The sequence below is a fragment of the Semicossyphus pulcher genome, unplaced genomic scaffold (genome assembly GCF_022749685.1).
Source record: "Semicossyphus pulcher isolate SPU_LCO1_2020_fin unplaced genomic scaffold, fSemPul1.0.p SCAF_25, whole genome shotgun sequence".
Classification (NCBI taxonomy): domain Eukaryota; kingdom Metazoa; phylum Chordata; class Actinopteri; order Labriformes; family Labridae; genus Semicossyphus; species Semicossyphus pulcher.
This window is the reverse complement of record NW_027211699.1, coordinates 8,050,071-8,076,596: the sequence shown is the minus strand read 5'-3', so window position 1 is coordinate 8,076,596 and position 26,526 is coordinate 8,050,071. Positions and strand designations below refer to the sequence as shown.

At 40.8% G+C, this 26,526-nt stretch overlaps 2 protein-coding genes across 2 annotated transcripts; both read right to left on the bottom strand.

Annotated features, from left to right (window-relative positions):
* Nucleotides 1-15,377: 15,377 nt before the first annotated feature.
* Nucleotides 15,378-19,593, bottom strand: LOC138604219 (GTPase IMAP family member 9). Its single transcript, XM_069676094.1, has 3 exons — nt 19,504-19,593; nt 18,978-19,126; nt 15,378-18,216 (listed from the first exon to the last, which is right to left on the bottom strand). Exons 1-3 carry the CDS (start codon nt 19,526-19,528, stop codon nt 17,395-17,397), a joined length of 996 nt encoding a protein of 331 aa, XP_069532195.1. The 5' UTR covers nt 19,529-19,593; the 3' UTR covers nt 15,378-17,394.
* Nucleotides 19,594-20,795: 1,202 nt separating this feature from the next.
* Nucleotides 20,796-26,477, bottom strand: hmgxb4a (HMG box domain containing 4a). The gene is made up of 13 exons (XM_069676058.1): nt 26,417-26,477; nt 25,604-25,707; nt 25,226-25,362; nt 25,051-25,126; nt 24,370-24,957; nt 22,995-23,198; nt 22,682-22,863; nt 22,524-22,605; nt 22,352-22,416; nt 22,168-22,264; nt 21,890-22,053; nt 21,665-21,787; nt 20,796-21,433 (listed from the first exon to the last, which is right to left on the bottom strand). Exons 2-13 carry the CDS (start codon nt 25,638-25,640, stop codon nt 21,389-21,391), a joined length of 1,800 nt encoding a protein of 599 aa, XP_069532159.1. The 5' UTR covers nt 25,641-25,707; nt 26,417-26,477; the 3' UTR covers nt 20,796-21,388.
* Between the last annotated feature and the right edge of the window lie 49 nt (nt 26,478-26,526).

Sequence of the window (26,526 nt, the reverse complement as noted above, 5' to 3'; positions counted from 1 at the left end):
GGCTGCATCCTTTGAAGGAAGCGGTCTACGGAGGATGAGTCTTTCGTAGCCTGCGTAGTTGCTAAGGCTGAACTGAAAGAGACGGTCTGGTCTACGAAGGATTTCCTGTTTGCGTCACCAGCTATTCCCGCCCTTACCCTTGCGTCGCCAAACGCGGGTCCTGTCGCCTAGCTATCAGTTAGCTAGCAGGCTAACTAGCTAGATAACTAGCGTAATGAAACTTAACCTCTTTTATTTACCTCTTTGTTATTTTTAACTTTTTTATCGCTTGCTATTCCATTGAGTTAAAACCAGAAACTTTTACACTTTAAAGTGTTTTCCTCGGCCGTTTGAGAGTCCGCCATTTAGTCTGAATTTGCGCTCAATGAATCTCGGGATACGTTGGGACGTGAAGGATGCAACCAATGGATCCTTCGTGGCCCGGGAAAATGAGGACGTAGTTGTTGGTACTGTGACACAATCAGCCTTCAAATACGTCCTTCGAAGGCTGCAGCCCCTGGATTGGGACACAGCTATTGACTGTATATTGTAACACCACATCACTGGAAAGGAGAAAATTCCTAGCTAATGGTAATGTCGCTAGGTAGTGGGCAAATGCTAATGTTAGCTGTTGTCTGACGCTAATGTGCTAATCAAATATGGCCCAAATTCTGGATTTTCACGTTTCGTTGCCTTTTCAGTCGCTCATCATCGTGAAGCGGTGAAATGATAATAATGTCAGATTCCCAACATTTATACAACATTAGTACGACATTAAATTACCATTTTAGCTTCTCACCTTTAGAATAACGCCAAAGAAAAATGGCTGCCGTGTGAATGTGATCAATTTGTGTTCTATTTTGAATATTTGTGGTGAACTAGCGGCATTATTATCATTTCTTGCTTTCTTCCTTACCTAATGCTGTTATACATATACTTGTGTACCCTTTTTGTTACTATATAGATATAATTGAATATTAATAATTAATAATTTCTGCGGATGATGAGGAAATGGCATATTAATTGTGTTGCTTTGTGTCTGAACTGCAGTTTCATGTTGCTAAGAATCATGGGATTCCTGGAGGTCATAGTCTAATTCTTCAGCTAACCCTTTAACCTCCTACATCATCCTCCTCTTTTATGTCATCCTTCAGCAAGCAGAGGCATTAAACTAACTTCTCTAAACATTCTCTTATTTTTTTCTGCCTCCTTCTTTGTGTTTCCCCCAGGAGTCCCATAAACGACCGCTCTGCTCTTGTTTTCTCTACAAGTGGAGGGATGAGCTGGAGCTCATAAAGAGAAAACTCAGAGGGCACACTGAGGTCCTGGACTCAGTAAAAAGGCTGTGGCTGCAGCTCCAGCGGTGGTAGCTGCGGTGGAGAGGAATATAGAGTTATATACACACACGCTACACCTTGGGAGTATTTGATCCCCCTGAACAGTGCTCGACCTGGGGAGGACACGCTCTGTAAATTTCCCTCCCGTGTGCTGTGTTCTCTGTTACAGCAGCCTGAGCTTGTAAAAATAAAAAATAAAAAGCAAACACATGACAGGTGCCAAAGTCAGGAATGTGAAAAAAAGTTCATGATGAAATATTGTTGTGTTTTTGTGAGAGAATGTGTGCCGACGTTTGTACATTTTATTTATCACAGTGTTGGAGGAAGTTTTCAAATCCTCTGCTTCAGTAAACTTATCAGAAGTGCAACATTAAAAAATACTCCTTAAAAAGTCCTGCATATAAATGTCACTTATAAGAATATATTTTAAATACAATTTAATACAAACCATTTAGGTTAATTTTCACCGTCTTCTTTTAGCCATTTTAGTAATTACATTAGCTAGCTAACAATGTACACAATTTTCTCCACTTTGTTTAGCGACCTATTGTAACCATTTATTTATTTGTTTTAGCTACTTCAATAATTTATCCAACAGATTTAGCTAGCTAGCTAAACCATTTATCCATTATTCATAGCTAACTATTGTAGCCATTGTTTTTATTACTCTGAGCTATTTCAATCATTTTTCCAACAGCATTAGATAGCTAACAAAATTCTTCATTATGTTTAGCTAACTATTGTTGGCATTTATTTGTAACTTTTAGCTATTTCAACAATTTAACCGATACCGTTAGCTAGCTAACAATTTAAACCATTTATCAATTAAGCTATTGTTACACTTTATTTATTTATGTAAGCTTCTTACTTACTACTACTTACTAGCTTAACTAATTATCCAATATAAATAGCTAACTATTGTAACCATTGATTTATTTTATTAATTCATCCAACACAAAAAGCTAGCGAGTTAAAGTTTGTTTGCTAGCTTGCTAATTGTGTTTACACACACTCAATCACAACCTGTTATTATATTTACTTCTATGTTTTTATCAATAGTTGAGCTACTCTACATGTTACTCTGGCTGGGAATCAATTGTTTAATCTATGAAAGCAACATATTTTATTATGTCAGCAAATTAACTGTGTGTGCAATCTCAGTAGTAATTCTTAGAAGTATGTAGCATAAAATGGAAATGCTAAATGAACGTACAAGTACCTTACGATTTGATCAGGAGTGCAATACTTGGTGTACTTACCGCAGTTACATTCCACCACTGCATGCGTGTGTGTGTCTGCGTGTGTGTTTTTACTGCTGATGGCACAGTGGAGGATTTATTTGAACAGATGTGAACTCTCAGTCCCAGGGTGACCTCGGGTCCTACTTGGCTACACTGCAGCTGATCTCTCCGCCCTGGAAAAATAACACTCAGTTTAACAGACTGACCTGTGGAAGAGAAAGCTCGCAAACACACCGTGTAATAAGCCCAGAAATAAGGCTACATTTCCTCTCGCGGAGGAGCTGAAGCTCAGTGTAACCTTATCAGCGCAGGCCTTGCTGCAATATGGAGCGCATGTGTCGGGTTATGTCCTTGTCTTCTGTGAAGTTACAGTAACCAGACTGTATTGTAAAACCAGAAGTTATAATCCTTTCAAAGTAAGATATATGTGGATGGATTTATACTCTCATTGACTGAAATGGAGGGTTTTATACCAAATGCACTGCACATTTAGCACGGAGCATGAGTTAGGAGAGTGCAGAGGTTGCCGACAAGAGCCATAAAGGAGGTGAATTTATGTGTCGGAGCGATGCAGGCGGGAGGTCAGAGGCAGAGTGAAGTGTGGAGGGTCGACAGGGATGAAGAGACAGCAATGTTTGGAGAGAGGACAGGAGAGAGTGATGCTAATTTATACCCCGCTAATTGGAAACAGCAGAGTCCTGCACCTGAACCGCATTCTCAGCCCCGTGGACAGAGCCGGACCGGGGCAACGTGGGAGGGTGATGAGGGTCGGGGGATGGAGAGATGGGATGGAGGTTAGGGTCAGTGTCAATGGCGGCCTTGTTGTTTCTGTCCCTGCAGACGGGACCGAGTTTGGTGTGTGCGTGTGTGTGTGTGCATGTATAAAAGCAAGGCCTGTGGTCTACATGTGTGCGTGTCTGAGCAGAATTAGTGTGTATGTTAGAGATTTTCTTGGGGTCATGTTGTTGTGACAGTCTCACGCACACACACACAGCAGGCCGGAGCCGAAGTCAGGACCACCCTGCCTCAACAGAGAGAGAAGAAGAAGAAGGGGGGGTGTGTGTGCTTAATGTGGCATGGTTTCAATCTGACACGATCTAACATACGACATGGCAGGACTTCAGCCGTCTTAGCTTCCTAGTTAAATAAATATGACAGCCTCCTCAGATAATTACGGCGCTGCGACCACGTTGAGTCATAGCATCCGTTAATTATTAGACGGGTCGTGTGAATATGTGGATTCATTCATCAAATCCCCGCTGCCTGTGTGTTTCTGATGTCTGTAATATTTCAGTGAGTGATGGTGTATTCAGATGTTGGCTGTGACTCGCGTCTGGCGTCGAGCTGCAAAATGAAGTAATCTCAGAAATTAGTTTGAAAAAAACAAGGACGTTTTCTCGATGCGCTTCATATCTGCAGGATCTGCTTCCACTGCCGAGCCGTGAGCCGCAATTTTAGGGGCCGTTTAGTCCAGTCGGCAGAGTTAAAAGATGGTGAAGTAACTCATCTCATCGCAACAAAAAAGAGTCAACTCGGCCTGAACATTACATGATGTAATTATGAGGAATTTATTGGCGTCTATAAAGTTAGCTAAAAATAATTGAATTGAAACAGCTGCTAGCTAAATGAAACATACCGGCGGTTAAAGGAGCAGTGTGTGACATTTAGGGGGATTTATTGGCAAATAATGGAACATAATAATTATAGATTTGTTTTAAATCGTGTGTAATCACCTTGAAATGTTGACTGTAGTGTTTTCAGGGATTGGGTCACCTCCATCGAGCCCGCCATCATGAGGCATCGCCGTTTAACTCCAGGCCAGAACAGACGAAGCAAACACTGGGTCCTCAGTTAGTCGTATTCTCCAACTTCTAGTTACCACCCACAGACTAAACGTTTAAAAACAGATCGCTAAAAGTCACGGATTATGGTTAAATACCAGGTTAAAAGTTATATAAAGTTGAGGGTTGAGTTCAGCGGTTAAATCCCACATCCCACACAGAGGCTACAGCCCTCGATGCGGCGGCCCCGGGGTTCGACTCTCGCCCTCGGCCCCCTGCCGTGCATCATCCCCACTCTCTATTCCCCTGTTTATGACACCAATGTCTTTCAAATTAAGCCATAAAAGGCCCAAATAATAAATAAGTTATGAAAAGTTGAAGAAGTTAGCTAACGTTAATGGACAAATGGGGAAAAAATATTGATCTGAAAAAGCTAAAGATATACGTAAAAGGTCAAAACAGCTTCTAATAATTGATAAACTCTTACTTAAAAGCAGATTTTGGTCAAAAGGCGTCGTGGCTCAAACTGAAAAAAACTTTTACTTTATTGTTTTGTCTTTATTGAAGACAGGAAATACGGGAGGTGAGTTGTGTTGTAGTCCTGCACCAGGGGGCCGAGTGTCGAGGCCTCTGTACACGCTGAACTTGCTCTTCTGACTGAGCTAAAGTCGTGCCCCAAATGTCACTTTTCTAAAGATAAAACATGCTGCTATTTTCTCCAGACTGTTGAAACCAGTCAGAATAGCTTTCCCAGCTTCTCTCTGTCGGCCGGTCTAACTCTGCACAGGTTATTCCTGTTTGAAAGGTCTCTCGTGTCATCAATGTTTCATTGTTCTTTGATTTGTTGTCTCTTGTATCAACTGCCAACCTGAACAGTTGATCTGATACCGTGCGCTGCATGCGGAAGAATACAGATGCTTTAGGGTTAAAATGTAGTGCCAAAGGAAAACTAAAATTTAATGATGACTAAATAAATTTAGCATTTTCCTGTTCACTTCTGGTAACTATTTAGGTTTTAATTATGGTTTTAATATTGGTTTTACAGACTCTCGGCGTCCTGGTGTCACTACATGTGTTGTTGTATTCTTGTGTGTTTTAACGTTGTTTGTAGCCAAGTCTACGCGTCTGTGTTTCCTAATTGTTTTACAGTTTTACCTGGCTGCAAAACTAATTTCCCCTCAGGGACGATGCAGTTGAAGCGCTGTATTCAAACAAATAGTTAAACTGACTTGTTTTGCAGGTCGGACTGTTTTTTAAGAGGCTTTGTTTTTGCTACAACCCGTGGACAGGAAAGGCTACCTAGCTTAGCTTCCATGTCATGTTCCAAACATACACCCAACTTCAAATAATCCACACTGTCCCTTTAAGGCGCTCTTTTCTTAACACTGCTGTGTGTGTTATTGATAAAGAAATCAAGTCAGTGCTGTCAGCATTCAGCCAAAGACAGACTCCCCCTAATGTTTAGAGCTAAGAGGAGATAAATAGTTAAGTGCCTAAGAGGAGTGAACTCGGACATATGGGGAGCACATTGGTGGCAGAGATCTGATCCCACACGAGCAGAGAACACAAGATTTAGATGTGGTACGGGCTGTTTTGTTTCCCTTTAATGGCGTGTCGGTTGTCTGCACTGCCCGAGGATACTTTCTACTTCATCACTCGTGCTGATTGACATCTCGGTAGTCTGCACACATGAATGAGTGTGTGCAAACCACTTGCAAACTGCAGCACCAAACACACACTCGGAGTCCCACACACTCGTCTACTGTAGTGGTTTGCAGAGACATTTGTCCTGTGATACTGCCGTTTTTTCCACCTCGTATCTATTCTGAGGACCGAACACACATCAAAGCCGCCACGATCTGTCTGTTTCTCTCACGATTTGTCTCTCACACACTCCCGGCTCTCCCGCCGGCCCACGCCTGAGCACAAACCATGCACAAACTGAAACACATTTGTGTAAGAGTATGTCATGGGAGGGATTCAACATACACTTTGATCACTGTTTGTCTGACAGCAAACCCCTTCAGAATAGTGTTCGGAAACATTTCACATTTATTTTTTGACACTGACGTCCTCGATTTTTAACATATTTTCCATATTTATTTTTCTTTGACAAACAATAGTCGGCCTGCCCTCTAAAAGTCAAACTATCTGCATCATCAGTGGAGAAAACCTCACATCGACTCAGATTCAGTCGGCTGAATCTCTGCACTTTGTTTTTTAGCTGCAAACCTCACAAAAAGACTCTTTGCCGTTCATTTCTCACACGTCTTTTGTTTGTTTCCTCCTCTCAGAAACAAACTACGGTGGCCCGGAAGTGCTAAACAAAATTACAAAGTCTGAAACACTTTGACAAACGCTTGAGACAAATTTACATTTTATAATATATATGCTTATGTATGTTTGTTTTATAAAATGTAGAAATGTTTTTCAAAATGTAAATTTGCTTCAAGCTTTTGTCAAAGTGTTTCAGACTTTGTAATTTTGTTTTGCACTTCCGGGCCACCGTAACAAACACACCTGGAGATTAAGACAGTAAAAAACTATATGAGGCAATTTTACGTTCAAAATATTTTTTTCTTTGGCGCCTTTTAGGACACAAGTGCTCAGATTAATTTTAAGATTCCTTTAGTATTTTTTTTACATTATTTTTCACGTCTTCATTAAGTTTTTACCACTGTTGATTGTGTGTGTGTGTGTGTGTGTGTGGTATGTTGTTGGGCTATGTATGCACTGATGCTTTTACACAAATTAAGTTCCTAACAGATAAATAAAGTTAGTTTATTGAACGTATTTATCGTACACAAGGTTTTTACAGGGAGCTAAATTACCCCCCGAGGTTTCTTTCCCACTGCACTAACAGAGCAGTAATTATAACTTCATTTTAAAATATATGTATAAAAAGGTTTTGCTTTAGTAATTTTATGATAACTACTAAAACATTTTTTTTAAATTAATTTTAGTCTCCCCCTTTTAATCTCTTATTCCTCACACAAACTTGTCCAGTTCACATAACACAGATAAATATGAATGCCTCACATTCAAACATGTGCTCACACACATAAAAACCTACATAAACTTAATTACTTAATTTAACCTCTTTAATTTATTTATTTTTGTGTAATTATTTTACATCATCCATACTCTACGGTAACTGTTATTGTCGATAAGCTCTTCCATCATTTCATTCTATAGTTTAATTTCCTTTATTTCAGATTTTGTCACATTAAAGCTGCTGTGAGGAACTTTCTGTTTGTGTTGATTTTGGCGCCCCCTGTGGACAAAACCGTAACTCTTATCTTTTTGCTGATTTTGTCCTCTACGTGCTGGACAGGGTTGTTTTTTAAAAGAAAAACTCACCCTGCTTTCTTTAACAGTCACATGTGTCACTCACTTTAAATTTTGCCCTGTAAAATGTAAACAAAGGCAGCGTGCAGTTAATCGCTTCGTCTGACACCTACCCCCCCGCCAGCAGTTTCAGGCATTAAAAATAACTACATAGAAATAATCAATCTTGTCGCTGATGGCCTGGTTTGCTTTTGTAGCTCGTATAGAGACATCAGAATTAATTTCAGTCTGTTCATAACCAACAAAAAAAACTCCTCACAGGAGCTTTAATTAACCAATAAGAAAAACAAATAGTAAAGAAATCTCTGACGCGCTTGGTCAGGGCTTCCGGGGATGTATGCCGAGCTGCTGCTAACTGTAGCTCACTAGCTATCAAAAAACTACATCTGGTTAATTTAAACAATCGTAAACAACAGTAGAGTTAAAACACTGAGTAGTCTGTTAGAAATGTTAATGTCTGGCCGAGTGCAGGCGCTCAAGGCAAAGTCCGATAAAAGTGAGTCTTAGAAAACATGAAGGCTAATGTATGACTCAGGTGTGAAGCTAAAGATTAGTTTGAGCTTCATATTCAGCCGCAAAATCCAATTTGACTGAGTCGTGTAAAGCTCCAGCTAATAGAGAATGAACTTAGAAATAGGACCACAGACAGTGCATGTAAGATATTTCCACTTTTTGACAGCACCTTATCATCTCCACATTGATTCCACTGCCCGAGTAAACCCGCTGCAGCTGCACATCTTCATCTTATTTCTCCTCCATCCTGTCTGTCATGTTTACTTGATGTTTCCCTCTCTCCTCTCTGCTGCAGGATGCATGGTTTCAAAGGGACCACAGAACAAATCAGAGGCCCATCCTTGTGCACCGACGGCCTGTCTCTCATTTCGGATGGAGATTGAAGGGCGAGTCTATCCTTTGGGGGATCAGGGGGGGGCCCTCGGTAGCATCCGCCGCCCCAGGGCCTCTGTGTTTCCACTGCGTCGGAGCTGGACTGTGACCCACGCCAAACATCGAGCCAACCGCAAGAGCCTCTGCCCCGTGATGCGCTGTCTGGTTCACTCACTAGTTGGAAAAAGCCCTCAACGCTTCGCCTGCGTCCCTTGTTAGCTCAAGGTCGTGTGCGAGAGCAGCGTGTGTTTCGGGTTTGGCATCCTTTGAAAAGATATGACAATAATGGGCCCTTGATCAGCAGTTTTTGGCTTCGATCGGCTGCTCGTGTTGCTGTGATGGAAGTTGGACGCTTCCCAGTGTTGTTTTGAGGTGCTTTGGTTTTGTTAGTCATAGCTTACAGTAAAGTGTCTCCTAAGACGCTCCTATTTAGAGATTGTTTTGTGCTCAGCGACTCTGAAGTGGTGTCTCGGGTCAGCTCCGCTGGCTTTCCTGGCAGAGGATCTGTGGGGCTTTGTGGATCTGTGAAAACAACACGGCATCAGAAGATCAATTCCAGGTTGACGGTGCGTAGTGTATCTAAACGAGACGTGGCTCCAATCTTTCTGCTCGTCTGTCTCCAGCTCTGCTCTTTCCAGGCCTCCATTAAGCTCCTTTGGCTTTCATATGACACAACGATACCCATCAGAAGCTGCATGACAGCATATGTGCCTGAGTGACATTTGATGTTTGTGGCAGGAGTGAGTGCAGCGCCTCTATGTGTCTCCCATTCATGTGGCAAGGGCAGGATTAAGACTTGATCCAATAGAGCAGGAGTGGAGAAGAACGAGCTCGGGTCAGATCTGACTTGAATTAAGTCAGTGTTGCAGCAGGAATAATACAACCACCTCCCCCCGTAACGTATGCCTGCATGTGTGTATTTGTTTGTGCGTTTGAGCCTGCGACAAAACCACAGGCTGGTGTCCTTTACAGAGAAGAGGGGTCTCTGTTGACGGTTCAAACACAGCCCACGGCCCCAGCTTCAAAAGGCCCCCCAATCATCGCACCCACTTACAGCCAACGGCGCATGTCACTTAATGTGGACCACACCATTCATCAATTATGGTGAGCTCAGGGGCCATCCAAGACTCGCACCACAGCTCCACAAGTAGTGAGTTGTCTTCTGTCCTGACTGAAGCGCCCCCCTGCAGTCCTCAAAGCCCATCTGTTTCAGGAGGTGCAGTGTAAGAGCGCTAACTCTTCAGAGCTGTCACACAAACAGAACTCAGGCCTCCCCTCGCCTTTATGCTGCGTTATCTCCAAAAAACGCCTCATCCTAATAGATAAACTGTTAGCTAAAAAAGTAATACCTGAACACTACACAGTTAGTTAGTAGCCAAGTGTGATGGTTAAACATTTCAAATAGTTGGCTTAAAGCTATTGGTAAATAGTGATAACAGCTAACTAAAAGTAACAATCAACAGTTGAAATAGCTAGCTATAATGTATGGATAAACACTTGAAATAATTAGCTAAAAGCTATGAATCAACAGTTGGAACAGTTAGCTAACAGTTATGAATCAACAGTTAAATTAGTTAGCTAAAAGTAACGTATTCAACAGTTGAGAGAGCTAGCTAAACATAATGGATCCAGTTAAAATGGCTAGCTTAAAGAAATGGATAAACAATTGAAATAGTTAGCTAAAGCTAAAGAGATAACGGGTATAAGATGGTTAGCTCAAAGCTAACTAATAAACTGTCTTGAGAGTTAGCTAAAGTAAAGGCTTAACAGTTAAAACAGTTATGGATGAAAAGTAGTTAGCTACTTGTGAGGGATTCATAGTTTGAACAGTAGCTTGTTTAAAGTAAACATTTGAAATAGTTAGCCAAAAAAAGTTGACAACTCGTAAAAATCTCCTCATCCTGTAAATTTAGCCTCCTGCAGTGATGGCTGTAGAGTTGAAATAGCTAGCTAAAAGTCATGAATCAACAGTTTTTTTAATCATTTACTTGTACTTTTAGTTTCAATACTTAAGTACAAATAATATGAGAAAATACTTTTGATACTTCAGTACAAAGAAGATCAGATACTTCACTCAAGTTATATCAGAATAGCTTCTTTTACTTCTAACAAAGTAATTTTCTGTACTTTTACTCAAGTATGGCTTTCAGGTTGTTTTTGCACCACTGGCTAAAAGTAATTGATGGACAGTTTGCTTAAAGTAACAGTTGAAACTGTTGAATGAGAATGGTTAGCTAAAAGTAATGGATAAACATTTGAAATAGTAAGCTTCATAACAGCTCACTTCTTCCCCTCCCTAATGTCCATCCACACCCCTCTGCTCATCCTGTATGCATCCCTTGAAACATCCCACAGTAGGCTAATAGACAACCCTGTTAGACATACACAAGTCCACGACCTTACCCTCCTACTCAGTTTATTCATCCCTTGGCAAGTGAACTGAGTCAAACTGGAACTCATTTCATGTCATCTGACTCTGACATGTCGCCACGGGGTATTAGATTAGCCCGAATGCCTGTTTGGTCCAAATGACAAAACGCGTGTTAGGGTTGTACGAGTGAACGTAAATGACACAAATGTGGCGACCATATTTAGAATTCCCTTGAAACAGACAGATGACGGCGGGGCGTGCAAACCTGAACCAGACCACACAGCATTTTCAGTGTCTTATTCCCCCCCTCCTCCTCTTCCTTCTTCTTCTTCTCTCTTGTCTCTGTCTATGAGAGCGCTTCCTCCGTCACATCTGGACAGGGCTAGGGTTAGGACGGCCCGGCGTGAGGGGATGAAAGGTGACTCTCATGTTGGCCGGTTAACCCAGCACACCTTCACTGGAGTCATGCCTCTCCTAACCTCACATTCAGCTGCTGGTGCATGTGCGGCCCATTCAGTGTCTGTGTGTCCATCGGAGCCCTAACCTCAGCAGCTGTGTGTGATTTTGTATTCATGTTATCAGGAGGCTTCTTTCCTGTTGTATGTCTTTCTTCCTGTTTGTCATGACACCTTGTTTCGTGTTGTTCTGTTCTGGTCGGATCATTTGACGCCTTCTCTTACACTGTTGGAAATTTATTATAGATACATTCAAGACCGTTTGTTTGAATGAATAAATAATTATGTTTTTCACAAAGTTAGTTTATAAATCCAGTGTTGGGTTTATTTTTGCTATGTGGAAATACTTTTAAGCAGTGATTTACAGCCAGAGGCAAATGTACCCCAGGGCTTCCTTCAACAGTTACCACATGTGTAACGACTGTCAACACATTTTTAAAAAATAGAAATCTTAATTGTATTTATTATATTTATCAACATATTAAGTCAGCTGTAACATCTGAACACCACAGGTACAACTGAGTGTGCATTACTGATAACTAGATAACCAGCAAGCAGTTAGCTTGAAGTAGTGCTTAAACGGTTAAAGTCGTTAGCTTAAAGTAATGGTTGAATATTTGTCAAGCTAGCCGAAAGTAAAGGATAAACTGTTGAAAGAGCTAGCTTAAAAAATGAACACACAGTTAAAAAAAAATCTCGATTAACGTATTGGTTTAACAGTTGAAATAGCTAGCTAAAAGGTTGAATTAGCTAGCTTAAAATAAATATTAAAATAGCAAGCTAAAAGAAATGGATGAACAGTTAAAATAGCTAGCCTAAAGTAAGATAACAGCTAACTTAAGATAAAGGATAAACATTTGAAATATTTAGCTAAAAGTAATTGATAAACAGCGTAAAGGGTTAGCTGTTACAAGAGTTAGCTTAAGTAATGGCTAAACATTTGAAACTGATGGCTAAATGTCTATGGCTAGTTAGTTAGCAGAGAGTGATGGATAAACAGTTGAAATAGCTAACTAAAAGTAATGGATAACAATAGTTATCTAAGAGTAAAACGGCTTCCAAATTTTAAGCTTAGTAAGTAATTTATACTAACAGTTTAAAGGGTTAGCTTAAAGTAATGGCTAAACAACAGTTGGCTAAAAGTTATGCATAATATGTTAAAGTAGTAAGTCAAGAATGATGGATAGACAGTTTAAAATGTTTGCTAATAATGTATACATATGAAATAGTTTGCTCACAGTAATATAAAACATGCAAAACGTTACGTTGATAGTAAATAAAAACGTGATGAAGCCGTAACTTGGTACATCTGAAAAGTTGGGAAAACCACAACTTCATATTTTCCATCTCATATTCTGGCTCTCCATTTTGCCAATAACTACATTACATTTTAACACTATACTAATTACATTAGAATAATTTTTTTTTTTTTTTAATGTAAGCATTGTATCGTTAGTTTCAGTTGTCTCTGACATTCTGGCCAATTCGTTGCATAAATGCATGTTGGACGCAGGCACACACACACACACAGACAAACGCACAGTCGGATGGGGCAGGCACTGCTTCATAAACAATCGCAGCCACACACGCTCACGCTAGGAAGGAACATGAAAACAGCACTAATGGGAAAAAGATGAGAGGGCTCACATCGAGCTCACCCAGAGAGCGGAGGAGAGAGCCGGCTGTCGGACACCAGCGCTGTCTCGGCACAAACTGAGAGATCGCTGCCTGAGGTCACGCTGTTCACAAAGTCCACTTTAACTGCTCAGTGGAGTTTGTTACGTTTGATCTCAGACTGAGTGTATTTATTTGCTTTGCTTTGTTTTGGATTATCCGTTTCTTGCACACATTACATTCTTAACATTTATGCATTTCTAAATACACTGATGCCCCCTTTTCTACGTTTTTTTAAATTTCAAAATAAAACACTAGTTTTTCACTTATCAAAAAAGGTTTCCGAAATGTATTTAGTCTAAAAAATAATTTTAAAAACTAAAATGTGATATGAATCAAGAATACAAGAATATGATGTTTTTGTTTTTTAACAGTAAACAGAAAATAGAATAAAAAATAAGAAACGTGAAAAGCAGTACTTTTTAAATTAAATAGAACAAAATAAACAACATAAATATAAAAGAATATTATATAAAATATGTCTTTTGATAAAAATATAAATAATGTTTGTCCTTCTGTCTTTTTGAGCTTTTAATGGGGTGTGAGTGTTACGACTTTACTTACTTGTAAACATGGTATAAACTGACACTTCTTATCTCTTAGTTTAAAAATCCCAAATTAAGTTATTACAGTGCGTTGCATAAGTATGAACCCCCTTGAACTTTTCTATATGTTTTCAATTAACAACAGCAAATTAAAGTGGAGTTTATTGTGGATGTTTGTAAAAGACAAACACTGAAAAGTCCATGATTTAAAAGTGGGAAGGAGGATATTCAATGGTATTTATTATTATTAACACAAAAGTGTGAGAGCGTTGAGTGCTTTGATGTGTAAGCCCTAACTCAAATAATGTTGCCAACATTTAGATTGAACATCTAAAAGTTAAATCTTGTGACACATTCAGCTCGGTAAAAGTGTATTAAAAACAAATCCTCTCCTTCCAACTCTTAGTAAAAACACTTTGCAGCATTAGATGATAAAGTGAGGTCGCTGAAAACCTGCAGCGAGAGGAAACAACGCTGTGCTGTTAAGGAAAAAGTGTGTCATCTTGTTTATTTTCCTTTGGTTTGCAGTTTTTTCCAGACCGTGGGGCGCGATGATAACAGAAAAATATTGCGGGCGTCCGTGCCTCACAGCGGACTGCACCAGCGAGGGACCACAACGTCCTAAGAACAACATTTCTGCTGCGAGGGAGACGAGCAGGAGTTACAGCCTGTGTGTTAATGATGGCTCACTGGTGATTCCCTCACGTGTTTGTGCAGATTTCGGCCTCTTATGCTCCTTGGCAGATCTCAGCCTCTCCTGCAGACGTCTTTACGCACAACTCGACTTGAATTTTGCTATTTTTGATGTGATTTTTGATACTTTTATGTCTCATTCCTTCCTGAATAAAACAACAAATCCCCCTCCAAAAAATTCTCATTAATTTCTCTCCGACTCTATCATTGCTCTCTCCGTCTTCTCCGTGATGTGTATCCACTAAGACTGAATAATATTTGGACAGGTGTTCCTTCGTATCCATTAACTTCAAGGGTCCTAGTGTGCTGTTTCACTGCATAAAGAGTAAAAAAAAGCAGCTTATCCAGGCTGGTGGATTCTTGAGCCGGGCTGAACACTGTAGTCTGTACTGTATGTGTAATCCCTAACAATAAAAAACTGTTTAGCACCAATTTTCCTTTACTTTTAAAACCTTCTTTTTTTCCCTGTTTCAGACAACTGTGGAGGCCACATCTGGAGGACAGATGTAGTCCCAAAGCCTGCTCTCTCTCTTTGACTCTCGCTCGCATTCGCTACTTCTCACTCACTCTCTCTTTCTCTCGTCTCTCCCTCCCTCCCCTTTTCTTTTTGGGAAACATGAGAGCTGGGCTAATTCTCTCTCTCTCTCACTCTCCCTCTCTCTCCCTCAGCCCAGCCGGACCACCCACATTCGGAAACGCCCGGCTGTTCCTGAGGCAGAGCCGGCGGCAGTTTGGAGAGCAAACGAGAGAAAGAGATGTAAGGATGGGTTATGACTGACGGTTTTAGCAGAGTATCAATTACATCAATGTCAAAGCCATGAGCAGACATTGTGAAGCGAGGAGGAGTTTATCCAGCAGGAATCCTACGCTCTTGTTTCTTGCATCATAGCTGACTTAATCCACTCACTTCAATCTGCAACATATTTAATGCTGTTTACAAAAAACTTTGTGCCCTTTTACTAAACACTTGACTTGAATCCTTGAATTCGATTAACTTCACTTGATCACACTCTGTAAACGTGCGTTAGATTCAAATATCCCGGATAAACAAAGTGAAATGTTCTTTAAACAGCAGCTTTTATTTGCAGCAATAAGAATGTTTCAGTTCAACATTTAAACGTCTCCAGAATAAAGGTCCATGTCTCCACCGTGTGGATGATTTTAGTATTACATCTTTACAAAAGTGTTTCAGCCATCTGCAGTTCATCAAGTCTAAATGAGGTTTAAAAGGTTGTTAGTGATGAAATGGTTAATAAATAATGCACTGTTTCTTTAAGAGAAGTTCCAATATTGTGTTTTTTCTTCCTAATACCTAGACTTGATTTAGCCAAGACCTAATCACCCTCTGATACATGTGCGATTAAAATAACATACATAATATTGGAGGAAAAACACTAATTGCTGACATTTTGTTAGCTTAGATTAGCATTACACTCTCTGGTAGCACCACACTGTTGTTGTTTGTTTTTGTCACATGATTGTCACAAAAAAACTGATGGTTTTTGGAGCTATTTGGTTCTGTAACGGATCATTGCAGCGACTAGCTTACAGATACAGATACCAAACAACTCTATTTCCTTCATGGTTCATTAATCAACTGAATCCACGCTGAACAATCTGTTTGGCTGCTGTATATCCTCTTGCAGTATCACACGTACACACGGTTTTTAAGTTAAAACTGCACCAATTCATATGTTTATATTATGATTGGATAAAAACATTACTTATACGCAGGGTTTCAAATGTCATCATAATACGATGTATCAGTTCTTTGAAAACGATCGTTGATGTTATAATAAAGTCTGGCAAGATTTGAGGCAAGTGTGCCTGCAGCCTGTTATGGTTGCATGTTACATTAAATGTATATTATTATAATTTTTTTACCATATTTTTTACTCTATTTATATTTAAGGCACAAATTAGAAGTATTTTTTATTCTATTTAAGTCAGGGGCCTGTGATCAATATGAGGCCCATTTAACACCATTAGTTATGCCAATATTAACTTACAAACATTTTTATTCCTGAACTTTTCCTGACATTTAAATATCAAACTATCTATTCATCTTTATATGAATTAAAAAATTTAGTGGTTGGTTATTTTGTGGGTGTTTTTGTTTTTTACAGATAATGATCTGGATGGTTGTTTCCACTTTGTATCAATGTATGTAATGTTTCCCTGCTTGTATGTACATTTTCCCCCCTTATAATGATGAACCCACAGAGAATTACCAACCAACCCTGCAGTATTTTAGTGTTTTACAGCTTGTTGTTTTGGTTTCACAGCCTACACTTGTATGGTTCTGGATCACTGTCGAAGCTCTCATAGTGTGTTATTTTTGACGTAACACATCCTAAAAACTGACTCACATACCGGCTCACACTGAACGGTAGAAGAAGTTAGCAAACAGCTGATGAACAGCGTAGCATTTAGCAGCTAAAGAGCCAAATACTTCTCTCAGGAGTTGGTGGAGACCACAACACTTAAAGAGGAGAGTTAATACTAAACTCACATTAAAGACCCAGCTCCATATGAATGCTAAAGTTGCTACATAGCTGCTTAATGTGTAAATCGGCAACTAATAATTTCTTCATAAGATACTTAAAAATGCTAATATGTCAATGTGTTCACTCAGCTTGTTTCTGCTGCCCCCAAGTGGCAACAGCAGGTATAACAACATTTAAATCTGCAGACTTGAACACTACTGTCATTCATTACTTGCTCGGTATCTAAATTAAGTCATAAAGACAAATAAATGAGCTAACTAAAAAGAGAGAGGAGGTCATACTGCAGCCAACAGGATCCTTCAAACATGGCTTCCCACATGTTCCTAATAATGGGTCATTACTGATCTATGAAGCAGGATTTTATAACCATCATTAAGGCAAATAGATATAAAAGTTTCTTTTACTAGAGTGTGGTAAAGATTTTCAAATAAAAAACAAATACTCGTGCTGTGTGGTCAAGCATTAATACTAGTTTGAAAGGTGCTAGCTGGTAAGCTAATAGCTCAATAACACACTAGTAATTTGAACAGTGAAGTGACTTAAAGGTGCACTTTAAAACATTAATACGAGCTTATCTCTCATTTTTTCTTCTGAGTATGTCTCCTCCTCACTTCAGTCGCCACTGACCCCACAGCGGCCCCCATCATACCTCCATACGGGCCCCCCACAAACAGGCCGACCAGCGCTCCCAGCAGGGCCTCCCTCCTCAGCATCTTGGGCAGCTGTCTCATCCAGCCTGTGAGCTTCTCCCACCACACCCAGAGGAAAGAGGAAGCGGGGGAGGAAGGAGAGACGCTGTCACAGGGGAAAATACTCTCCACGTCCACGTCTAAGTCTCCTATGCTCCTCTCGGCCTCCTCCCGCACTGCTTCCATTTCTTCCTCTGTGGGAGACATCTGGCTGTCCTCTCCTCTCGTCTCCCTCACCATCTCCTCCTGCTTCTCCCTCACTTTCTCCTCCGCCTCCTGGTACAAAGGGCAGCTGAAGTGCTGTGTCGCACTCTCCTCCACCTTCTCCAGCAGCTCCTCCACAGCTCTCCTCTCCTCTTCCTCTCCCCCGCAGGTTTCCAAGGTGTGGTAGCGGTTCCCACATCGTCCCACCAGCTCCTTGAGGTCCTTGCGCCATGTGACGAGGTAATCCTCCAGCCGCTCGTCCTCATCGAGCTCCTCGGTGTGGGTGAAGAGGATGATGGTGTTTGTGCTGACCGCAGAGGGCCCGAAAAGCTCCTCCAGGACACTGAGCGCTTTGGCCTCTCCCTCAGCCGGCTGGTTCACAGGGACACACAGCAGGAAGGCATGAGGTCCGGGGCTGGATAAGGCGATGAAGGAGGAAATGTGTTGTCTTCTGTCGTTTGGGTCGCAGTCTGAGGTGAACCAGGATGGACTGGAGACGACCACCAGCTACATGAGGGGGCAAAAACCGAATGAAAGAACAGGGGTTTAACATAAAGATTTGTTTGAGTATTTTTTTCTTCAGAGGTACATTAAATTTAAAGATTGATGTGTGGTAATGTAGCAAAACAGAACATAGGACAAGTAGACATACAAGTAGTATGCAGACTTTCTCTCTACCAGCTAGGGCCCATTTTAAATCCTTCATGGTGTATGACAACAGGGAAAATAAAGTCCCGGCTTTGTACTGTACTTACATTTTCAGTTGCTGTCACTGACTGGAATCAGAAATATACTTTGTTGTGTTGACATCTGTTTTTTTCCGCTCTTTTCACCTCTGTTTTCTATATGCTATATGTATATATATCTATATATATATAGATATATATATTCTATATTGCTATATGTGTTCAAATTTTGGACTTTTATTTTGAAATCCTTGTAGTATGGAGTAAAGGACCTGTTTTGTTGCCATACTCTGACTCCTGAAGCAAGCACAGAGATTTGTTTTGTTCACATATTCTTTATAAAATGAAGAATATTTTGATAGTTTAGCATCATTAGGTTTTAAGGAAATAGCTCTTTAATTCAGTTTCAGTGCTATTTCTTAGGTTTGTTTATGTTTCTGTGTAAAAACCTCAACATGCCACATATTTAGTATCATAATAGTGCCTTCATAATGCTTATTTTCAGTTTTAATTCAACCTTTAAACCATAATTATTCCCTTGAGCCGCTGTATTGTTATGTTCTGTGTGTGTTTCATCCCTACCTGTCTGCCTGCAGCCTCTCCTCGGTGTTTGCTGCACTCCTGGATGACTTCAACATCTGTGCCCTCCTCGGTGTCTTGCAGGCCGAGGATGGCGCTGACTGCGGACCTCTTTCCTGCCCCTGCCCGGCCGAGCACCACCAGCCTCAGCTCTACTCAGCAGGGGCGAGAAGAAATGTGTTTTATAACCGTAAAGTGTTTTATTGTAGGCTACATGTCTGTGCTTAATATGTGTATTTGTTATCTTAAGAGTTAACACGTTGTCAACATCATATAGTGACATTTTCTTACAATAAAAGTACTTTGATTCGATTTTTACGTGGTACATTTTGTGTGACATTTCTATTAATGTTGGTCAGATGATACTAAGTGCTTTCATTTGGTCAAATTTCTAACAGGGCGCTGCCATCTCCTGTCAAAACATAAATACCGAAACACGCAGAGGGGAGCCGCCCATCGCGGACTTTTCTCGCTATATGTCACACAATTAACGATTTTGATCAAATTAAAACAGACGAATTCAGCCTACCTGACTGTGAAGCAGCTGCTGACATTTCTGGTCCCGTTCACTGCCGTATTTAGCGTTGAATCAGGGATGGACGCACTTCCTGGTTCCTGCAGGCTGACTCAGACCTGCCTGATACTGGACTCAACTTGACTCCGGGGCGCGCGACCCGCCTGGCGTTCCATTCGAAATGACTCAACGGTTTTTTTTTTTCATTGCCACAAAATCAACCGTTAAACGACTTTCATTTGAGTGTGAGATACAGATAAATTTGTTGTGGACGTTTTGAAACTAGTTGTGTTAGCGGGGCACAACGAATAAAACAATTAACAAACATATTAATCTGTTGTTGCTAATTACTTTTTACTGCCAAATGCAGCTTGTAGTACTGTTGTATTAAAGGAATATCACACGAGAGGGAGTTCTGTTATTGTGTATATCCACATGGTATGACCTAATCACAGCTGTGCTGATATTTAGTACAACAGTTTGATATTGCTTAAAGCTCCTCTGAGGAGTTTTTCACTGGCTATGAAACAGACTGAAATTAATTCTGATAACTCTATATGAGCTACAAGAGCAAACCAGACCATCAGCATCAAGATTGATTATTTCTTTTTAGTTATTTTTAATGCCTGAAACTGCTGACGGGGTAGATGTCAGACGACGCGATTAACTGCATGCTGCCTTTGTTTACATTTTCCAGGGCAAAAATTTAAAGTGAGTGATACATATGACTGTTAAAGAAAGCAGGGTGAGATTTCTTGTTAAAAACTGCCACTTAAGCATGTACAAGATAAAATCAGCAAAGAGATAAGAGGTAAGACTTTGTCCACAGGGGGCGCCAAAATCAACACAAACTGAAAGTTCCTTACAGGAGCTTTAAATAAACCTAAAACCATAATACATAGAGCCAAAGGCTATGCTAGCAGCTCTGTTAATCCCTAGCATTTATTCCTTATTGTGCTAAATGTAAACATTAGTATGCTAACACACTTCTGCTGACACTAACATACTAGCATTAAGCAGGTTTTCTCTTTACCCTGTCGCAGTTTAGTTTTTAGCACTTAATAATTAACACAAAACACAGAGTTCCGCCGAGGCTCATGGGAATGTGAGTTATCTAGACAATTTCCCTGTACACCAACAATGTTGGTAATTATGACTCAAACTCTGAATAAATGTCTGCATAGTTTTGTTGCACTCAATCAAGGAAATAGCTCAAATATTTTAGTCTGAAACGCACCGACTGACCGTCTGTCTATCCCTGTGGTTAAAAAAACAAAAGCAAAAGCTCAATTTGGAAACAGGTCATATTTTAATGTTGCTTCTTTTGTTAAATGTCTGACAGTGGTTTTTGTTTTAACAGCTCCTGATTACAAGGTTGCCCTTAAAGATATTCTACAGAAGTCATATCAAATGTATAAAACAGCAAGGCGTGACAGCACTTTTTACACAGTAAAAGAAAAACTAAGCAGGTGTCAAATATATTACGTTATGCTGATGATGACCAAAATGTTTCTGTACATTTCAGTAAAAAAAATCTAATATGTCGACATGTTAGGAACAGTCTCATACAACAGCCGAACCCACTTCACAGCTAAACCAACACATTCAGGGCACCATTCACACACAAACACTCTGTACAGTAACAGTAAAACTAAGCTTACATGCCACGAGAGATTAACATGTTCAGTAAAATGTCTCATTTAAAAATATCACAATTAGAAAATTAAGAGGAGCAGGTTTCTAAAAAAATACACTTTAAAAACACTAGAAATATCAGAGTATTCAGATGCTGAGCATCAGCTTAAATTAAAGTCCAGGAGTCGCTCCTGCAAAGAACCACTTCAGTCAACTGTGTGGACTTCTGATGCTAAATCGGTTCACATTGATTATTGTCCTTCACTCACAGTCCGGGCATGATGTAGGCGATGTTGTCCAACGTGTTTGACTGAAGTCAGAGAGAGCTTTGTTAGAAAAATGCCATAAAAGTGAAATTGATCCAAGTCAAGTGTACAACAGCTTTAAGAATGGCTGTGCAACATGCTTAAAATATCACAATGTCTTTAATGTATATAAACATGCAGTCCTAACAGTATTTGTATTATGGAGAAGTGGAAAAGTTATGAAGCTAAAATCAACCAACAGTGGTTTAATTCATTTATAGATGTTAATACTGTACCAGGACGTTTCGAGGACATCCGTTCAACTTTGGTATCTGTGCTGTGAGACAGGTCAGCGGTCCCAGCGCACACAAGATGGAGTCCAGAAGGACAGACAGACTCCCAGACACTGCCACCATCCCCTATTACAGACACACGTCAGTCATTTCACTAACTTATTCCACTGAGTAGTCCTAAAAAGGTATTGTGTGCATTGACTCTTAAAACTCAGTGTGGACACTCACCTCTGTTTCCTGCAGCCTGTGTCCGATGAGGGACAGCGACTCGCCCAGGAGCTGCAGGTGAGCTGCAGCATCGATGGGATCCACATCAGGGACTCGTGCTGGAGACAGCGACATGGTGCCGGGCGCTCTGTTGGGCGACACCATCCCTGTTCCCGTTCCTACAACTTTCATGACCAGACAAACATACAACAGTGATGAGAACTGACAGCAGATTAAGAGTTGAGACTTGATGAATCTTCTTTATTAATCAGAGGCTTTTGTGTTGGAGTTAAAGATACCTTTGCTTTTGCCTTCACTGGCGCTCTTGTGTTTGACTGTGGTGGCTTCGGCTTTGTTCTGTTTGTGCTGCAGATACTGAGCTTTCTGCCTCCAGACCTGCACAGGAGAACAAACAGAAAACACGACAGTCAGAGCAACATCATTACATTAAATTATCAGTCACAAATAAGGAACACAACTCACTAATTTGTCCTTTTCGGGCATCGCCTTCCACACCTCGGCCAACTTTTTGCTCAGCTCACCAAAGACTGCAAACCACAAATACACACGCTGATTAAAATTTGTTTTTCATTGATGTTTGAAAGACACAATCAGTGTGATAAGAAGTTATACTGTATTTGATTTCATCACCCACCGAGTCCTGGCTGCTCTGCATTAATGTTGACTCTGTACTCCTTACAAAACACCTGATACGCTGTTGTGTTCTTCTTCTTGGGCTAAAAGGAGACAAAGAAATTAACCAAACATGTTTTGTGTCAAAGTTACAGAACAGCAGGATGTTCAGCTTCTCACCTTCTCTTTTTCCTTCTCGTGCTTGTCCCGATCTTTCTCCTCCTTTTTCTTCTTCTTCTTCTCTGTTACTCCGTCGTTGCCTTGATGGTGGTGTTGAGGGACGGGCGTGGCCATGGCGTACATGGGCCCGACAGAGCTGTGGGTGACAGTGGGATGGGAATGGCTGTGGCCCCTCGATGAGTCTGAAGAAGATAAGACAAAGATAAATCAATAATGAACTTTATTGATACATGTAATTCACAAACAGTTCAGTTTGACCAATGATTGTGGGTAGAGAGATAGATGCTTTTTTTCCAGCAACCCGTAAACTCACCTCCAAATCCTTTGCTGTGCTTCTTGTCCTTCCCACTTTTCTCCTTCTCTCTGTCTTTTTCTTTGTCCTTCTTCTTCTTGCTTTTTTTGCTCTTCTTCTTCTTTTTTGACAAGTGTGTGTACGAATCGTCTATAACCAGTTCACCCGCCTCCAGCTCCCCCCCTGATGAAGAGCTATCATCTCCCAGGCCTCCTCCATAATGACCTGGAGAGCAAGGAACACCACAGTGCCACAGTGAATACTAATCAACAAAACAAAGCAAGAGCGTCTGGACAGTTTATGGTGGTATGAAATACAGGTTAAGTAGGAGTGGGAAACAAATCTATTCCATAAAGTATTGAGATTCTTTTGTATACGATTGTTAAAATTATATTTTGTCATGCACAAGAAGGAAAAGCTAAATGTAGCAGAGTTTGTAAAGAGTGTTTCTGTTTTAATCGGGGCAGCTTTTCCAGACTTCAAGGCAATGTTTCAGTAGACCAGAAATCATAAGCCCTTTTTTACACTGTGGTTCGGCCTCAGCGCCGTGACGAAGCTCCGCCGCCATGCAGCCTTTGCCATTCCGCTGTGCGTTTTACATAGAAGACGAGATGTAACACAGGTGCAATAATCCTGTATGCTTTGTAAATCATCTCACTCAAAACATCAAATCTCTGCATTCAGACTGCGACTGTGTTGGAGAGCGCAGATTTTTAAAGCAAAGATGAGAGCTTGCCACTTTCATTTGCTGCAAGTAATTTGGCTTTTGATAAGAACCACAAAACATGACGAATACTAACCTAAAATTAAGATGACTATTTTGACAAAGAAAAGCCACATGTAAACTTCTAGCAAGAAGAAATACAATTTCATACAATATTGTTGTCCGGTCCTTTTACATTGAAAATTCAAATTCTGTCACATTTGCATCACAGATTTAACGGTTTGTTTACATTGTCAGCAGGGTAAAAACAAGCCTCCGTTCTGGATTTCTTATATGTTTTCTTTCTTTCTTTCTTTCTTTTTTGCCTTTTATGCCTTCATTTAAGAGCGAGGACAGTGGATAGTGTCAGAAACAGGGAAAGTGGGGACATCATGCGACAACGGGCCGAGGGTTTGACTGAACCCGGGGGCCACCGCAACGAGGACTGTAGCCTCTGTGCGTGGGACACGTGATTAAACCGCTGAGCTAAACCGTGGCCCATTCTATGTTGTCTTTAAATCATGGTGTACTAAGCGCGCTTGCTTGTGGGCTCATACCAACAATCAATACAAGTATAGAAGAAACAGATACGTATCAGTTTTCTTTTAGGACCCCTTAGAGAAGCATAATTCCAGCCTTAGTAACCGAATATAATAGAACTCGTATCCCCAACATAACATAGTGTTCTCTTACCTTCCACCTCCACTTCTTTCCCCACAACAGGCAGCGGATCTCGACTCTGCTGTAGTTTTTTCTTCGGCGACTTCGAGAGCTGCATCCTGTCTCGATCCTTCTCCTTCTTCGCGCCTCCTTTGGATGAGTGCGGCGTGAACGGGAAGCTCTCTCCTTCCTCTTTCTCCGGAGACATGATGAGCTTCATCTTCAGCCCGTCGGCCTCCCGTAACGTCAGGGGCTCCTCTTTGGGAGCTCCACCGTGAAACAGGGACGACTTTGAGGAAGTGGAGGAGTGCTTCTTGGAGGAGGATGACGATGAAGACGCGGGACGGGAGTGAGAGGAGTGGCTCCCTTTGCTCCCACCGCCACCACTGCTGCTCTCGCGTTTGCGGTCCTTTGAGGAGTGCGAGGAGAAGGAGGGGTAAGAGGGTTTCTTGTGCAGGTGGGGGCTGGGGTCCGAACCTGTGGCAAGTGGGGAGGTGATAGCCTGCAAGAGACCCATCGCTGTATCTGTCGGGTGTGAGGATGAGGCCGAGGAAAGAGGAGGGGAGCGGTCTGCAGATTTATGCTTCTTCTTGTGGGGAGGGGGACCTGAATGATCGTGATCTGACGCAGGGACGATAAAAGAAAAGGAAAAAGTAAATACATTTGCATTTTTTTGTGATATTCAAAGATTATTTAAATGTATCAACATCTCACCTCTGTAATAGTAGTCATCGCTATGTTTCTTCTTCTTTTTATGTGATTCCCCTCCAAGCATGAAAAGTTCTGAATCCTTAACAAATTCATAATTGCAAAGAAATTATAAATACATCTTAAAAGCTTTCTCCTTTCTTACACAGTGACATCAAGTTATTGTGGACGAATATCTTACCTTAGGTCGTTTCTTGGAAGACTTTCGGACCTGAGCAGCAATCTCCTCTTCTTCTCTCAGCAGATCCTTGTACGACCTCCTCTTCTCTCTCTGGCTACGACCCGCTACAAGACCCCTGTCTCCTTCCATCCCCACATCTAGAAAACATGAAAACAGTATTATTATCCAAACCTGAAAAGTAAAAACTTGATATTTCTATATTTCACATAGTTTACATGATGGATCTCTTTTATCTACGCTTCTAGAAATGTGAGTGTTCCTAAATGGCTTTATAACTACTTATTGATATGTTTCTGTCTGCAAAATAAATGCAAATATTCGATAATCATGTAAAGTAGAAACACTGTTAGCTCCATGCAGTTTACAGGCAAACATTACCCATTCCTCCTTTGCTCTTGATCTCCTCAAAAGCCATGGTTCCTCCTTTACAACACGTTATTTATAGTGAGTATGTCACTAAAAACACAAAGCAGGATGCTGACCTGTTGAGTAGACACACATAAAAAAAGCAAGTTAATCTAGGCCTATAGAAGACGTAATAACTCTTGAATGGCAGCAGTTTAGGGTTTCACAATAACAAAGTGCAAAAAACAAATGTAAGCCCTTTGTGTCTCAAATTTCTGTTCGTGTAAACTTGCCAAGACATCAAATAGGTAATTATCCTTTAATAGACATTTGGTTGCTACAACTATTTCCGCTTAGTCCTACCCTGTGTAATCCAGGGAACACTGGAGCAGCAGTTAACCTGGTAACCTAGATATAATGCTATTTAAAGGTGCAGAAGTGGCTCCTTCTTGAGGAAAAATGCAATTTACGTTATAATACAATAATGACTTGGTCTGTCACCTGCTAAAGAGTACGAAAACATGTTAGCTTAACAAATTCCCGCCTACTTTCATAAAGATACACAAACACACCCCCTCTTCATTTACTTTGACTCCCCTAGCTTCCCAACATTTCCAGCGCTCTGATCCTTATCGCCGAGCGTGCCCTCAGTTTACCGGTGAAAGCGGTTCAGGAAAGTTCGAGGCTTTCACCCACAGCTAGGCCGCGGTCCACTCCAGAGCACAAAAAGCAATGGCGGACATGTTTTCAAATCTGCTCGTGTGCTCATTTTCTTTTGGCTGATAGTTTGTGTAGTTTACGAACACCAACAGGAAAGGAAATAATGTGTTTTTGAAATAATACTACCTCTATAGGGTGTCCAATTTACGCGGGTCCAGCCGCCATCTTTTATTATCGGCGAAACAACAATACGTGTCCATGCAGGGGAGGGGCTTGGGTGATGCAGCCAATCAGCG

Bases quoted from the DNA above. Each gene is read 5' to 3' on its own strand.
- LOC138604219 (XM_069676094.1), bottom strand. From the start codon at position 19,528: ATGTCAGCAGCTGCTTCACAGTCAG. The intron at 19,127-19,503 runs GTAGGCTGAATT...CCTGCTGAGTAG, and splicing joins AGCAGCTGCTTCACAGTCAG to AGCTGAGGCTGGTGGTGCTC. The intron at 18,217-18,977 runs GTAGGGATGAAA...CCCCTCATGTAG, and splicing joins GAGAGGCTGCAGGCAGACAG to CTGGTGGTCGTCTCCAGTCC.
- hmgxb4a (XM_069676058.1), bottom strand. From the start codon at position 25,640: ATGGCTTTTGAGGAGATCAAGAGCAAAGGAGGAATGG. The intron at 22,606-22,681 runs GTGAGAAGCTGA...GTCTCCTTTTAG, and splicing joins ACGAGAAGGAAAAAGAGAAG to CCCAAGAAGAAGAACACAAC. The intron at 22,417-22,523 runs GTGGGTGATGAA...TGTGGTTTGCAG, and splicing joins TGCAGAGCAGCCAGGACTCG to TCTTTGGTGAGCTGAGCAAA.